A 16289-nucleotide genomic window follows, 5' to 3' on the forward strand; every position below is an offset into this window, starting at 1 on the left:
TTGGCCGGCCGGGTCCGCGGACACTGACTCACTTCCCCTTTAAGCCGGCCTCGTGCAGCGCCCCGCGAGGCGGAAGGGGCGGGGCCCGGGGGGCCGCCGCCATCTTGCCTGCGGCCGCCGCCGTTTTCCCCCCCGCGACCCTCGGCCGCACGGGGGCGCCGCGCTTGGTCTCTCCCGGCGAAGGCCGCGCCCCTCGGTCCCGTTGGGCGGCGAGGCGGGCTTCTCGGAGGAGGGGCCGCCTGAGCGGGGCTCTGAGGGGTGGAGGAGCGCGGTTCCGAGCACCGGGGCAAAGGGCATGGCAAGGGCCGGGGCGTTCCAGAAAGGGCTCGAGCCGGGCCTGGCGGGCGCCCTGGGCGGCCTCCTTATGAACTCTCGGGCTTCTTTCGGGAGGCAGCGGACATCGTCAGAGATCCCGGGCAGGGCAGGGTCAGACGTGGGTCACGGCCGCGTCCTGTCCCTGTCGGCTGGCCCATGAGAACCATCTGGAAGCTGGTACGGCGGGCTGTCCCGGCTCAGAGCGCTGTTGGCCGCCGCCTCCGCCCCCCGCATCGCATCTTTTCCACCCCAGGCCCCTGCTCCAGCAAGTGTTGGCGCTTTGCGGTGTTTGCAACTTTTCCTTCTTTGGTGCCTTCTTCCCACAAGCGCATAAAACGGGTTTACGTCTCTTAAAGACAGGCCTTCGGCTTCTCCGCTTCCTCCCTCTCGCGCCGTGCTTCCGGCTCCCTGGGCACCCCCCCCCCGCGCCCGCCCGTGAGCACGGCGGGCTCCGGCCTCTCGGGCGCCGCGTGCGCTCCTAGCCTGCCTGACGCCGTCTTGCCCACCCGCAGCGCTCGGCCGCTGCCGCCTTCCTCGCGCTGACTGGCGCTCCTCCATTCCCACAGCCCTGTTACCTGGCCGTTTCCCCGAACGTCTCTGGTCCATTCTTCCCCCAGCCCACTGCTCCCACGACTCCGTCCTCCCCTGAGGACCCCCGGGGAAGACCCCACCGAGCAGCCACAGGGCCTTCGTCTTCTTTTTGTCCAGTCGGACGAGCGCTTGCATGGCAACGGGTCTCCTTCCCTCACCACTCGCCCCTCCATCCTGGCCCCAGAGGGCTCCCCTTCGGGAAGGCTGTCCTCTCAAGATGGGCCTCCACGGGAGCCTCTCTCCCCGGAAGCCAGAGCCATGGCCAGTCCCAGCCTGGCCCCCAGCGGCTTCGCGCGGGGACGGCCTTGACGGAGACCGCGGACTCGGGCAGGGAGCACGCACGTGCACCCACAGCTCTAGCGGGGCCGCGCCTCTGTCCTCCTCGCTCCCTGCCGGACAGCGGCTCCCAGGACGGGCCTGGCACGCGACACATGCCCAATACACACGGGTCGAATGCCAACCGTTTGTTTTCACCTTCAAAGCCAGGGCGTTCGAGTGCACCTTCTAGCGGCTGTGCCCGCATTTATTTTCCTGTGAAGCTTGCCTCTGAGCGGTTGTTCCTTCCACCTCCTGAGAACAGCTGTGGCCGGGCAGGCAGCTCCTGAGTGCCAGGTTGGCAAAAGGTCCGCAAACCCCACAGTGATGACAGCGCCCCCTCCGGGCAGGGGGCCTGGTCAGCAGAGGCCACGGGAAGGTGTCAGGCTAGAGGTCCAGGGGCCAGAGCTTGGGGCCAGACAGCCAAAAGCACCTGGACAGAGGGGGCACCCTGCCACGGCCCTCTGGAGCGGGCACTTGTGCGGCTCTGCAGGATGGCTGCGGCACGCTGGCCTCCGGACCCGGGGCTCGACGGCCCGGCCCGTGCCAGGTCCTTCCCAGCCTGCCACCCCAGAGCTCCCCATCACACGCGGCAGCAGTGTGCCTACGAAGGTGGCCTTGGAACCCAAGGGGAGGCAGTGAGCGTATGGAGCAGGCTGATCTCTCCTCCCAAGGCAGTCCTGAGAGCGGCTGGCTGTTTGTGCTCAGGGACAGCCGGACGGAATCAGGAAACGCAGCAGCAGCCGTCCTGGGAGCTGTCTGATAATGAAAGCCCAGACCTTGAGTCACTTTCACAGAGAGATTTATCGAGAATGCTAACAGCACAGGATACAGTACTTCCCAACAAAAGGTGCAAACGCGTCACTTAGAAAGGCATGCTGAGTATTCTTTGCTTTCACACGTATTAAAAAACTTACAAAAATAAAATAAAACTGCGTGCTGCCCATCTTTTCAAATAGTAAAAGAACCTTATGAAAAAAATCACTTGATTTTACAACAAAAGACACAAACGGACATTTTTATGTAAATTTATAAGGCAAACTCTTTATATAATAAATAGGTTACAGGGATTCAGTGGGGGGGTGTTTTTGAAACGTATACAGGTACATTCAGACAGGTTTACTGAAATGGTACAAATTTCCTTAATAAATTGCCTTTTGTTTTTAAATATATCAGTGCTTTCAGTCATTTGGCTATACACAAAGAACCTTTTTTTGAACACTACAAAAAAGCAATCAATATTTTTTGTTTTTAAAACGACCTACTTATTTTCTAAAGTAATTGTCCCAAAACACAAAAACTGAAGGTGAATGTGATGGAGGGCTTTGGAGACCTCTCTAGCCAAGTCTGTCCTAGGCTGCTCCCTATCCCACATACACCTCTCTCCCACCCTCACTGGGCTTCTGAGCTAGAGCCCCTCTGTCTGGGGTGGCCAGTGTCACTGTGACTCAGGAGGGGGCAGCCACCTTGCCTGGTCCCTCCTGATACTAAACCCATGTGCAAATAGTCATGACAGTCAGCACTGTCTTCGCCTTTGGGGGGGGGCTGGGTGCTAAGGGAGCACACATCTGTCCCTGTTCCATGAGCCCAAAACAATGTCTGGTGGGGGTAATGGCTTTTTTCAGAAGCATCTGCTTTGGCCAGGGGAAGGGAAGTGGGGTTTCTCATGTCCAAATTTTGCTGGGGATCAGATGACAACAAAGAGAGTGCACCCCCTCCACCATCGTCACATCACCCAGGACGATGAAGAATCTAGAGGTCACGTTACTGTTATGTACTCTGGGACTGGGTGGGATGTGATGGGGGGGTGTCCTGAACGGTAATGCCCACCACCTGGCCCGTCCAGGAGGAGCTGCATCAGGTGGAGAGTGGCCCATCGGTCCTGTCAACGCACACCTGACCCGTGACCACAGCGGAGGTCTCCAGGGAGATGGCCACCCGTATCCTGAGCTCTGCTCCTCAGGCCTGCCCTACGCCTCTCCCACTGAGGCAAGGTGGGCTCTGTCACACCCCTCCTGTCTCCCTTCGAAGAAACATCAGCCTTGTCTGTCCTTAAAAATAATGATGATGCTAATAATCTCGGGGGTTGGGGGAAAGGCAACAGAATCCACTGGGTGGAACAAAACCTGGTTTTGCTCTGACTTTGAAAATGGCAACACATCAGCTGTTTGGTCCGTTGGCTTAGGCTTAACTACTTCGGGTGGCATCTGGCTGCTCTGGGCCGGGGTCACCTCTTCGGATCTCCCCTCCTGGGGAAAAAGGACAGCCCCTCTCATCTTGGTCACCATCCCCTCCCTCCAAATTCTTTTGTTTGTAAAGAAAAGGTGTCTAGAAGCATTTGTCTCTGGAACAATTACTTTAAACATGGTTACAATACAGACTTCAGTTCAAACACAGAAGAGATTTACTTAGCAAATTTCCTTTCACCCACCAAAATTACACAAATATAAGCCTCAACACCACAGTTAAGAGGACCAGTAGAGAGAACCTCATGTTTGGAACACAAAAGGAGAAATAAAAACCAAACCAAACCCAAACAGAAAAGCCCCAGAAGAAACGATGGAAGGATAAGGGAGGAGAGGAGAGCAAACACAGCACACGTTACAGTGTCCGGGTACACGGGAGCCCAGCGCGAGGAGAGGGCTCGGCACACATTGAGTAACAGTCCTGGTGATATTTGGTCAAATATTCAGCAACTACTGACTCTGGAGCGGCCGCTATTGATTGAAGCAGTGACAAATCGAACGGAAAAGGAGGCCTTGGTAGCAAGGGAAGGAGCAGGCTTCAAGTTCTGCAAGCCTTTTGCACTCCACCGTCCAGCTCCCCAGAAACACTCAACTGGGTGGGCCCTGCTCCGTCCAGGCGGGCAGGAGGTCACCGGGTGAGGCTAAGTTGGGCGCCGATTTCAGATCTCAGTCAGAAAGCGCACCCGTGGACACATGCGGACACCCACCTGTTAGCGGCAAGCAGCAGCAGCAACGGCCTCCTCGCCTCCTCCGCCCCCATCCCGGGCTGGGCGGGCAAGGACACGGCGACCCAGTGCTAATACTGAGTGCAGGCGGGAGCGGGCCCCACACTGGGCCCAGAGGCTGCCCCAGCTCGGGTCCTCCGAGGGGCATGCGGGCAGCCTGGACACTCGAACGGCTTACGAGTGTTTCTCTTTTGGTTCAGGCCTCAGAAGAAGTAATGACACAGGGAAGGAAGCTTTTGGCCCTGGTGATTATAATGCTCTCTGCTTTGGAAGAACGAGTTTCTGGGTGGTGGTGGTGGTGGTTTTTTTTGGTGTTTTTTAATTACTTAAAAAAACGATCAAAAAGAACTGTTACGGCTAAACTCTCTAGCAGGTATTGCTCATTAAGAATTACAAAAGCAAATGCAGTTACTCGTAGGATTGGGGAAAAGAGAAAGGGTGTTTCTGGAGTCTTTGCTACCTCCTAGAGGGGACCCAGTGGACTCTCGTATGTGGTTGTGGGGTCCCTGGTGTCTACCCGGTGCAACTCACACATTCAGAGATGTGATGGGCCTCCCATCTGCCCTCCAGCCTCAGCGAAGTGGAAGCCCTACTGGCGGGGAGGCCTGCCGAGCTGGCTGGCTGTGCAAGACCGCTCTGCCTGCGCCCCTGGGAGGGCTGGGGGTGGGCCAGGCCAGCCCCTCCCCGGTGCACTCCAGCTGCCCCACGCAGAGGTCGCAGGGGGCCAGGTGGTACTAGCTACATTCCAGAATTTGCCAGGGCAAGGAAGCACTCGTACGCCCGCCCGCTGAGGTGAACTGTCCCCCGCCAGCATCCCGGGACCTGTCTCACAAGCATGGGAGAAACAGTGCAAAACCCGGATGCTGCCCGGAGCCTCCTGCGCTCGGCACAGGGAAGCCCTTGAGAGAAGCGAGGAAGGGCCACGGCCTGCTTGGACCGAGGAAGTGACCAGCAGACGGATTTGTAGGATTTTTTTTTATGGTTTTTTTTTGTTTGTTTTTATTTTCCCTTGTCCTATGCTATGGTTATCAGAAACATTGTAATTAAGCAACAGGTATAATTTTAACAGGTGTGTGTGTGTGTGTGTGTGTGTGTAGCCACAAGCAAAATGAGTGTATAATTGTGCAATATACAGATATATATATAAAAATTCAACTGCTCTGTGTGTCTAGTCGGTGCATTAAATAAAAGGGACAGAAAAACTAAAAGCAAAGCTAAAAAGCAAAACAAAAGCCCAGGATAGAGGAGACCAAGCAGGCCTATGCGTATAGCGTATAAGATACTGGATATAATCAGGGTCACCAGGAAGAACACCTTTGTCACTGGACACACAAACACTGAAGGGAGAGGGACTACCAGTGAGCAGGAGCCAAACCTCTTGGCCTTTTCATCTCATTGTCTCTCGCTGCTGAGGACCTGAGAAAAGGTAAGCTAGAAGGGGGGCAGGGAAGCAAAGGCAATTTGCAAGTTTCCCTAATGCTCTCCAGACTCAAAGGCCGGACTTCCCTTGGTGAGGGTCTCGGTACCTGCTCTTGTGCCTGCCCTCCCTCTGGCCCAGGGGCTCTCGCTGGTGAGGGGCGAGGAGGACACACACCACAGGACGTGCTTAGGCCTCTGTCGTCACCTCTGAGTGCAGAAGGGCGCACCACTTCACCTAGACCTTCGGCCCCAAGGACAGCAGACCAGGGGGAATGTCCTCAGGGGACAGGCAGAGACCAAGTGGGAGACCTCACCCTCACCTTCCTAGTTGCGGGGGCGCTAGTCAGAACTCCCTTTTCCCCCAACAAATCAGCACTTGGGGCACATCCTGCAGAGATGAGAAAGGAACAAGAAACAGGTGGTGCTGGGTGGTGAGGACGTCGCAGGCCTTTGGAGTCACTGGTGACACTCTGCTTCCCACACCAAGCGCTGGGCTTCTACAGCTTGGGGACCAGGCAGGCAGCCCCACAGGCAGGGGGCTCTTCAGTGCTAGGACGGCCCCGAGTCTCAGATCCAGCTGCTTCAGGCTGGACTCCCCTTTTCCTGTAGCACAAACATGGCAGGCCAAGCTCCAAATATTTTTAGATCGGCAGTTTTGCAAAAGCTTGCTCTTACTCGTTCGGAAACATCGAAATGCAATTTTCTGCCAAATGTTGTCTAGGTTTTCCTTCTGAATTGTTGTTGTTCACTTTTCCCCCCTTTAATATGTAACTTTAGACCCTGGGGGAGGCAGTATCCTAGTGATATATAACAATTAGACTATGCCTCTTCTAAAGACTGAAACAGCATCTGAAAGAGAAAGACGCAAAAATGGAGACTCGACAAACCCCTCCAAAGTGGACGAGTTTACTGCTGGGGAGAGCAAAGGTGGGGCCCTTACAGGGAACAGAGTAAGACCGGGAACGCGACACGGTGCGGCCGCAGGGGCAGGGGCTCCACCAGAGGCCAGGCGACGCTGCCATGCTTGCCCCCTCCCCTGACACCATGAGCCAGGACTCTGAGAACTGGCCAGGCGAACACCCACAGGGCTCTAAACGCAGCTTGCCTGCTGAGGTCTGGGCCACCTGTCCCAAAATCTGTGCGTGAAACTCACATTAGGGAACAATTCGGAACAACACTGACTAGAAAAGGGTTTCTCCAAGAACGGCCCCGCAACCTTCCCTGGCTCCGCCCACCCAGAGCTCCAGATGCAGAGCTCTGGGAAGGGGGGGTGGGAAGGGGGCGCGGAGCCTGGCTGCCAGGCTCCACCTGGTTATACCTGTGGCTCCCTCCTGCGCTGCCGCGGCTCACTAAGTTACTGAAATCCAGAGGTCCTGTCAGCTAAAAAACTCCTTTCCCCCCAAGCACGGTAGCTTGTTGCGCGCTAGGACCCTCCTCCACGATCCCTGGCAGCAACCAAAAGCCGCGCGGAAGAGCAGGTGACAACTTGGGGCTGGCCCTGGGTCATGGTGCCACCGTCTGCGGCCTTTAGCCTGGAATGGTGCCCCTGAACAGACTGTTGCCCACCCCCGCATGGGGGTCTCAGGAGTAGAAGCCTGGTGCCAGCTGTGGCCAGTGTCCCTGGGCCACCACCACGGCTTTCCCCTTCCCGGGAGCTGAGGGAGCTGAGGTCCTTGGGTAGTCTGGCACAGACGGACTGGGGAACGGGACATTTCTAGGTGTCGCCTGTGCCTTCTGATAATGGGAATAGAGTAGCAGCAGAAGGGAGCTGTCTTTGAGCCTGGCTGTGGCTCAGTGCCCTGGTTCACTACAGTGTCAAGGCCAGCGATTCCACTGGTTAGGGCATGCCCACCAATGGGCAGGGCAGGGCAGGGCTGGGCTGGGCATTGTGGGATGAGCTCAAGGGCATACAGCATTCTGTTGGGAGAGGAGGTAGTAACTAACAACTAGAACCAGGGCTGGGGAGACCAAAAGTGACTGTGACCCACCCCTACAAACAGGCGTCTGAAAGCTGTTGGTTAGTTTCTAAATTCTTCACACAGTCCCTAAAAGATGCCCCCAATCTTCGTGATGTTCAAGCACACACAAAATCAAGGTCACACCCCCAAACTGGGCTGGACACGGCTGGTGAGAATCCCATGGCCTGGCTTTCCCTCCAACCTGTCAACCTGACCCAGGACCGGGGTCGTACGGGAGCTGCAGGGCCCCTGCCTGCCAGGGCGACAAACCACCAAGGCTACCTGCTTAATGGTGACTTACTTGTGATGCCTTTATTAGGTGAAGAAGAGGGAACGTGGAAGGAAGGGGAGGGGCGAGAAAACCCCAAGGAGCCTCAGGGGCTGCCTGCAGCTTTGGAACTATAAGGAGAAGCAGCTGGGGAGCGAGGGGGTTGCAGGTCAGGCTGGACCAAAAGGAAATGATACTTGAAACGCTGTGCTCTCAACCACCAATGCCCAGTCAGCCCCCGAATGGTCTCAGGTGGAAGGGGGGCGTGGTGGGCCCGCACTCTTCTTCCCCGGACCAGACGGTACTGAGCTGATGGAGAGGCCGGCTCTTGACACTGGTTCTGGGGGTCACATTCCACTGGACTAAGTTTAATGCGTAAAAACCCAACCAACCCGAACGGACGGCATCTCCAGGACAAATTGGCCAGACACTGTACTCGCGTGGACAGGCATCCTTTGTGGGTGCCTGGAGTGCGAGGCCCCTTCAGGGTCAGGAGTCTTTTGTCCTTGAAGGAAGAGGGATCCTGAAGGACTTGCCCCCTCCTCCCACCCCCCCTTCCCTTCCTGGGGAGGAGTCAGAAGTGAAGCCCAGAGGGCCAACAGCAGGGCGGGTCTGGTTGTGGGACTTGCTTTCGCAGCGTAAGAAAATGGGTACAAAAATGCTGCAAAGGCCAACTATGATTCTGCAGACAGAATGGGGGCAAACTCCCTTGCTTCTAACCATTCTGGAAGAGACAAACGCGTTTTTTCCTTAAGCTACTGATTGGAACTGTCAGCTACGGTTCCTGATCACTAAGGGCTGGCAAGGAAGTGCTGGACGGTTAGGGTGTTTCACTCCTTCATGGTTACGCCGCAGTAAGGAAGCCAGGGGACAGTAACTGAAATACACGAGACAACACGCACTTGACAGTTCATGGCGGCAGCTCGCATGGGACGTGCTTGTGGGTGTTTCTGGAAGCATTAGACTGCTGTCTCACTTGCTACTTTGATAAGGTACTTCTCAGGTGGACAGATTTAGATACAAGAGACATCTCTGTAAACACAGAAAAGGACAGACCAGTATGATGACGATGTGCAGCTAGATAAGGACTTCCTGAACACAGAACGCAGGACGGACTCCCAAACGGAGACTGAGCAATGAACACCCACAGCAAAGCCAAGCCTCTCGGCCCCAACACTGTCCCCCGGCACAGAGGTGGACATGTGTCATACACTGGCCCCACCCGTCTCCAGCCAAAGCCAAACGTCTACCACCAGAGGAGAACTCATGGTTACCTTACAGGAGGAGCAGAGAGGCGAGGGGGGGCCCAGCTCAGGTCTGAGGCAGCTGCATTTCTTCCCATCGGCTGCATTGTCGCACCACACTATGCTAGGTGGGCCTGGCTGAGGCCAAGGTCAGGGCTGGGCTACTTGAAGACTATGGCAGGCCACGGGGGCCTCTGTGCTACCCTCAGCTCCCAAATCCAAATCTGCCCAACTTCTCCTGCCTGTTTCTCTCGAGTGGAAGGTTGGGAAGGCCCGGAATCCAAGCTCTGCCCAAGGGAAGGGCGCTCCCTAAGAGAGCGAGACCTTGCTGCCCTCTTGCCCTTCGGAGAGGCCAAGGCCTTAGGGCCAGGAGGACTCAGCAGAGCCTGGGGCTTCCTCAGGGCTTGAAATGGGGTGGGGCTAGGGCTAGAGCTGGCAGTGGGAAGGCCAAGGGCAGGGTGTGATCTGGTGGCCTGAGCTGGCCAGCATCAGCTCAGGTAAAGCTGGGAGCTGTGGGTGCCTGGTACCGAGGGGATGAACAAGGAGGGGAAGAAATGAAAGAATGAATGAAAGAAGGCAGAAATGGAAGGACAGAAGAGAAAGCAATCAGGAAGTCCTTATAAAATTGCAGCAAACACTTAGAGTTTCGGAGCTTCGTGGGAACCCTATGTGCTGAGCCCACTTTAAAACAAGCGCAGGTACAGGTAGTTGTGAACACCGTCACGTCTGGTGGCTTGAGGGACAAAGTGTCACCAATTCAAGCCTGTTTGCTCTCAGAGCATGTTTGTTTTGAAGTGGGAACATGAAGACTCAATAGTGCAAATAGTTCTAAGCTGTCCCTAAAGGAGTAGAATTGGAAAGTTTTGGAAGAACATTTTCCCCTCTTTCCCCCGGCACCCCAACTTGCCCACTAGGCCTCTACCTACCAGCCACAGACTGCTCTGAGTGATTAGGAATTCCATCGGCCCCACTGCCCTCTGCCACCCGGAGAAGCCCAGGAGCCCGGGGCCAGCCTGCCTGTGCCTCGTCCTGTTGCTTCCATGTGCCCACCCCCCTCTCTCGTGCCACTCACTGGAGAGTGGCCCTGCGCCGTCCTCTCACCTGCCTCAGGCCAGTCTACACCCAGCAGCACAAGGACTGACCCCTTCCTAGCCAGGCCAGAACTGGAGCAAATAGGTGCTACTTCCCTGTCCTGTGAAATGTCCTAGTCAGTTTTGGGTTGGGACTAGCGTGGGGCCGGATTTGTGCCACCATGGGTGAGATCACGCAGGGGCTGTAGCCACTGGCCATCTCTGTCTTTTTCTCTAAAGGATCCACCTGTCTCTCCTGCCTCACACCTCCTTGTCCCCATGTGGGTGGGGATGGGGAAGGCGGGGGAGCCGGAGGGTGGGGGTGGGGCAGGGTTGGGGGGGAGAGGAGAGCGGAGACGGGGGCACCCATGGCACTCTCTGTCCCTAATGGCCACATGGGGGGGCGGGGTGAGGTCGGACGGGAGGGAGGCGCAGGCGTACCCTAAGAAGCCTGGCCAACAGCTTGTCTGGTCAGTAGTATGTGCAGCAAGCCTTGTTGAAGGAGCCTAGTTTAGAAAAGTGCAAAGCTACTTCTGGCCCTGGTTAGGTCTTCAACCTGACTGTGCTTGTCGGTAAGAAAAACATCCCAATGCTCCAACTACTCCCACCCTGAAGCCACGAAACTCTAAGTTTACTGAAAGAAAAAAAAATATTTTTTATTTCAGTTAATCGGGAAGCTTTGTCAGAGCCCTACCCAGAAGGAGAAGAGACGACAGCTGCCTTTATTCTTGTTGGTTCGCTTCGCGTCCGCCGGGTAAAGTCAGCTGACTCTCTCGGTCACGGGCGTCCGGCTGTCCACAGGCTCCTCTCTGTTTGGCCTTGGCATGGAGGATGAAACAATGTCTTTGCGCTCTCCCTCCCCTCGGTGTTTGTACTTGTCTGCGGCCGTGGCGGCGGTCGCGACCGCGGGCTGAGTCTTAGCCGGCTCCTTGGGGCAGCCGTCGCTCTCCAGCGAGCCCGCTCTAGCCATCTTCTCCTCTTTGCAGACGCCGCTGCTCAAGTCCTGGGGCTCAGGGGGGCTGGCGGGGTCCTCGGAGCTCTGCGGCTCGGGCGGGGGCGGGGGCGGGGGCGGAAGCAGCGGCACCGGTGCCTTCGGGGGCTCCGAGTGGTGGTGGTGGTGGTGGTGCTCCTTCTTGGGGGGCGACGAGGCGCTGCCGCCACGCCCCTTTGGGCTGCTCTCCTTGCTCTTCCGCCCGGGGCTCTTGCAGGTCTTCAGTCCCTTGCTGCTCTTCTCGCCCAGGGTGGACACCAGCAGGGGCTTCACCACCTCCTTCACGTCGATGCTGACGGCCTCCCGGGTCTTGCGCTTCTTGATGGGGAGCACGGTCTCGTGCACAGAGCGAATGGAAGACTCCTTCACGGCTTTCTTCTTGGCCTCGGCGGCAGCGGCCGCCACCACACTGCCTGGCTTGCGCCCCCGCTTCTTGGGAATGGCCTGGGGGTCGGCCTCGGCTTTTCGCTTCCGGCCAGGGCGTTTGATAACCATGACCTGGGCGGACGTGGTGGCCCCGCCCCCTTCGGCCCTGCTCCCAGGTGAAGCTTGAAAAGGCATCTTGACGAGCAGCTTCCCGGGACTTTTCTCCAGGACCCTTTTCACCTGCACACCCTCTGATGCCGCTGCCTTGGGTCTCGCAGTGCCGCTGCCTTTGGGGCGTCCCCGGCCTCTGCCAGTTCCTGGAGCTTTGGGAGATTTGGGCTTCTTAGGTGGTTTCTGCTCTCGCCGGGAGGGGCTCCCTCTCCCAGTTACCGTGAAGTCAAAATCATTAGGGTCCAGGGAGGTGTCGCCTACCTTTTCGAAGTACGCAATCAACTCCACTTTAGAGCGAAAGGCTTTTCCCTGGGGACTGTGGGGACAAACGGAGAGACAGAAAGAATGATTAGAAGCTTCCACACTACTGTACAAAGATGAGGCAGAGCAGAAGACGGTGAACTCTGTGACAGCACCTTCTGCAACTGATTTGCCTGATGACATGACTGCATGAGAGTCCCATGAGGGAAAAGCCAAAACAGGCGAAAACTAGAGGGGCATGGCCACGGTCACACATGAAGTGACTGGGTCGGTGGGCGGTGGGCACCTGCAGGGTGTGCTCTAGTGACTGGACAGCTGGGTGCCGGCTGCTCTGAAGCTGCTGCCCGGACGCCCCTGAGGGTCCACCTGCCACCAAGGCCCCTCCTCTGGCCCCCAAAGGGGCCTGGCCTGGGGACCCTCCTGAGCCATCAGGCTGAGGGGCCACCCTGCTGGCTGGGGCCTGGGCCTGGTCAGTAAATAGAGTACTCCTTTGCCGGAACCTGGGCATGCCGCTTAGCCTCTCTGGGATCGGCTTCCTCATCTGTCCACAGGACAGTGCTTTGCTCCCCCTTGTCAGAGTTGTTGGAATCAAACGAGGTTGTCTGCAAATGTCCTTCCAAAACTGTTAACCTTTTCTGGATTGTCTAAGGGCCAGAACTGAGACGTACTTATTCAGTCCTCCTCTGAAGCTCTGGCTTGGAAGCTGCTGTTTGGACACAAAATGCCCAACGAGCAGACCAGCACAAAGCGGGGAAGCACACCAGGGACAGCTGGAAAGGCACACGGAGAGATGGAGAGGATGTCTCACGGAGCGGACTGAGCCCTATGAATTCTTACTTCTCCTGGGTCATGAAAGACACGTCACAGAATGACTCACAGGAAGGAGAGGAGTTTAACAGGTTTTGAGAAGAGCCCCTCAGCTGGCTGTTTTCCAGCGAGGAAATAAATGGGAGGAACCCAGAGAGCTCCGCTTGCCTTCCAAGCACAGGCCACTACACGTGGCGGGTCCGGCCTGAGCAGGGCCTTGTGTCCTCAGTGTTTCCCAGGGGACCTCTCCTGGTGTCCTCCCTGTGGCCCTGGGAAGGCCCTACTGCTCTGCTAAACTGCTGACAAGACCTCCAGGGCTGGTGGCGAGAAGTCGCACTCTGCTACCCTGTGTCCATCTCACTCAGGATGGCGAGCTCTGCACACCATCGTTCCAAACGTACCTGCTGCAGTCTGCAAGTGGTCTACTGAAGCCCCCAACACAAGAGGGGGAGACGCACACATTTTCTTGATCTACAATCAACAGAGGACTGCCACTCTAAGGGATCCCCACCAGTGTCTTAGCACCTGTCCCTGACCTCCTGCCCACCCAGCCTTCCCTGCTCTGCAGGTGGGAGTCGCCCCTACTTACTTGATCAAATACACATCATACTTCCCAGCGGAGCGGCCCGACTTCCTTTGCTTGAGCTTTCGGGTCCAACCTTCGGGCAGAGTGGGGTCATCATACATGGGTCCCCGGTCACGAATGATGGAGCGCCGCTGTTTGGGGGAGGCAGAGGCTTCCGGGACAGCTGGGGCCGCACCCGAGCCTTCTGAGGTCTCCGCTTTGCCTGCCTCTGCCGGTTCAGCGGAGTGGTGAGCCGGGGGCTGCAGGGGCTCATGCTTGCCCTCTTTGTCTTCTTTCTTATCCTTCTTCACCTTTTTGAACTTCAGGGGTTTGTCCTTGAGGCCCTGGAGATCCTGCTCTTCTGACTTTTCTTCCCTGAAGTGTTAAATAAGCATGTAAGTGCCACAGGGAGCACACGGATTTCTCGAGAAAGCGGGCGGCGGCAGGCAAGGCGGGGCTCTGAGAGCCAGGGCTGCCCTGCCGCCGCCCCCTGCCCAGGTCCTGCCGCCGCTCCCCTTCATGGATTTCTTTAGGGACTTGGGGCTTTGCCTGACCCGTCCTGTGACCACTCGGAGTCCCCCTCCTAGCATATAGGAGAGCGAGCAGCCTGGACAGGGGACAACTTCCTGGGTGGAAGCAGCGTGTGGCTTCCTGGTGCAACGCCGTGGAGGGGGCCACCTTACAGGCTGTGCCCAAGCCCCCCGGGGCCGGGCGGCTCACAGGAGGCCCCTGACTGCCAAAGGGGGCTGCCCACCCAAAACGCGGGCGGGGCTCCTGTGCGTGCAGACCTGGCCTGGGCGTGACTCTGGCTTCTGCAGTTTAAGTTTCCTCAACTGCGTGCTTGGCAAAAGCCAGTCATGGGGCACAGCACGACTTACTGACGGTGACAGAGCCTCACGCTGTCCCCTTGGGAGGCGGGCACGGCACAGTGCTGTGGAAAGAACAAGCTTCGGAGCCAGACAACCTGAGCTCAAATCCTGACTCTGCAATTTTAAAACATGGGCCCAAGCAAGTGACCTCAACATCCTGTGCCTTAGTTTCCTCATCATGACAATAGGTACCAACACCCCAGAGGGAGAGAAGTCGCAAAGGCGCTACGTAAACACTGGCCAACTCGGGCAACCAGAAACTGCTGCCCGGGGTTCCGGAGTGAGAAGAGAAGCCATCCCGGGTCTGGTGAACTTTTATCACCGGACGTTCCCTTACCACGTGACCGCCTCGGCCGACCAGCGGAGGAAAGAGCAAGGCCGAAGGCACAGAAGCGCACCTCCCCGCCCCGCGGTGGGCGCCTCCCGTTCTCCCGCACTGACAGAGCGGCTCCTTCCCTGGACTTTGGCTCCACAGGGCAGGGTCCCTTCCTTGCGTGCACTGGAAATGACCACCATGAGGCCCCGGACCCTGGAATCAGAGGCTGGCCATGATGTTCTCAGGGCAGGGCTAAGAGGGCAGAAACACGACCCAGGCTGGGGAGGCTTGGAAAGAATCATGGGCTTGGAATCGGCTGTCTGCTGGCCTTTTGGCAATTCATTCTATTTTTTTTTAAGATTTTATTTATTTCAGAGAGAGAGAGCATGAGAGAGGAGAGGATTAAGAGAGAGAAGCAAACTTCCTGATCATCAGGGAGCCCGATGTGGGACTCCCTGAGCCGAAGGCAGACGCTTACCTGACTGAGCTACCCAGGCGCCCTTGGCAATTCATTCTAGAAAAGAATAAGACTATTCTTGTCCTCAGTATCTCAGCCCTAGAGCTGCCCTGTCCCACAGGACTCGCGTCAGTACTGGTCACTGCCTCCTGGCTGGTCTACCCCAAGCAACTTCCCCCTTGTTCACACTGTGGAGATTCCAGCGAAGGCACTGCGGTGCGCACTGGAAACCAGACTCAAAGAATATGGGTGAGCTGCCAAAGGGGGGTTCGTATCAGGACTCACTTGGCACCATGAGGACGTGTCTTTTCTAAAAGGCTCAGGTCAGGGGTCTGGAAACAAAACTGCCCCTAAGTTCCTCCCTATCCTGGGTCATCCCCTAGCAGTTCAGGGCTCTAACCACGGCTGCCGGGGTCACCCCGATTCAGCCCGTGGCCCACAGATCTTTTCCTGCTGTGAAGTGAGGGTCTCTAATCTGCTACAGCACAGAGCTCAGTTTTCAATTCTCACAGTCTTAACGTCTCAGCAGGAAATGAGGAAGAATCTTGGGAAGGTAGGTGTGGTCTGTGGCCTGTATGCCCCATCCGAGAGGGGAGAGGGAGAGCTTGCCAGACGCACAGTGGCAGAGGGACTGGAATGACCACTTCTACACAGGCCACCAGAGGGGCACTGCTGAAGGCCACGGCTGCTCCCTAAACCTGGACAGTCTTGGAGTCAGGGGACAACACTGCACCCACGGGAAAGATCTCTGACTCCTCCAGAACGCTCATTTATATGCCCCAAACAGTTTAACCACCATAAGGTCAAGTAAAAAACCACATGCCCCAGCGATGCCTCTTAGAAACAATCAAGAGTATCAACGCCATCGGCGGCGATCCCTTCTAAAACTCTACCCTAGAGAGACAACCCCAGAAGTGCAAGACAGCAGGTATATGATATTTGTAATGGCATTGTTTTTCCTGCCCCAGTGCTGCAGACCGCGCGGAGCGCTGCCGGCAAGGGCTGAGTGAAGGGCTGCCACTAAGCCTACAGCCGGGTAGCCACGCCGGAGAGGCTGCGAAAGAGCACCCCGGCTCACCCACACTGTCCGCAGCCTCTCATGGAAGAAACGAGGGAAGAAGGGCTTTCTGGTCTCAGGGAGGGTGAGAATGAGGTAAGGTATAGGCGTGAGGCAAAACCTCTCTGAATCACGTGGAAGTTTACATAACCAAAATGAAAACAAAAACAAATGGTAACAAAACCCTACTATATGGAAGAACGCAAGCACAAACACATGAATTTAACTATACATCAAACTGGTACCATACCACAGAGAAAAGATTTATTTCAAATACC

General features: G+C 56.7%; 1 protein-coding gene across 1 annotated transcript in view; it reads right to left on the reverse strand.

Moving 5' to 3' along the window:
• Positions 1–10473: 10473 nt before the first annotated feature.
• Positions 10474–16289, reverse strand: part of LOC111139110 (methyl-CpG binding protein 2) — a 57642-nt gene continuing 51826 nt past the window's right edge. The window contains exons 3-4 of the mRNA XM_022491262.1: positions 13337–13687; positions 10474–11995 (exon numbers count right to left, since the gene is read on the reverse strand). Of these exons, the coding sequence (XP_022346970.1) occupies positions 10912–11995; positions 13337–13687 (1435 nt within the window). The 3' untranslated portion in view covers positions 10474–10911. The remainder of the gene's footprint in view (positions 11996–13336; positions 13688–16289) is intronic.

The sequence above is a fragment of the Enhydra lutris genome, unplaced genomic scaffold (genome assembly GCF_002288905.1).
Source record: "Enhydra lutris kenyoni isolate GAN:26980312 unplaced genomic scaffold, ASM228890v2 scaffoldscaffold96, whole genome shotgun sequence".
NCBI classification, from domain to species: Eukaryota; Metazoa; Chordata; class Mammalia; order Carnivora; family Mustelidae; genus Enhydra; species Enhydra lutris.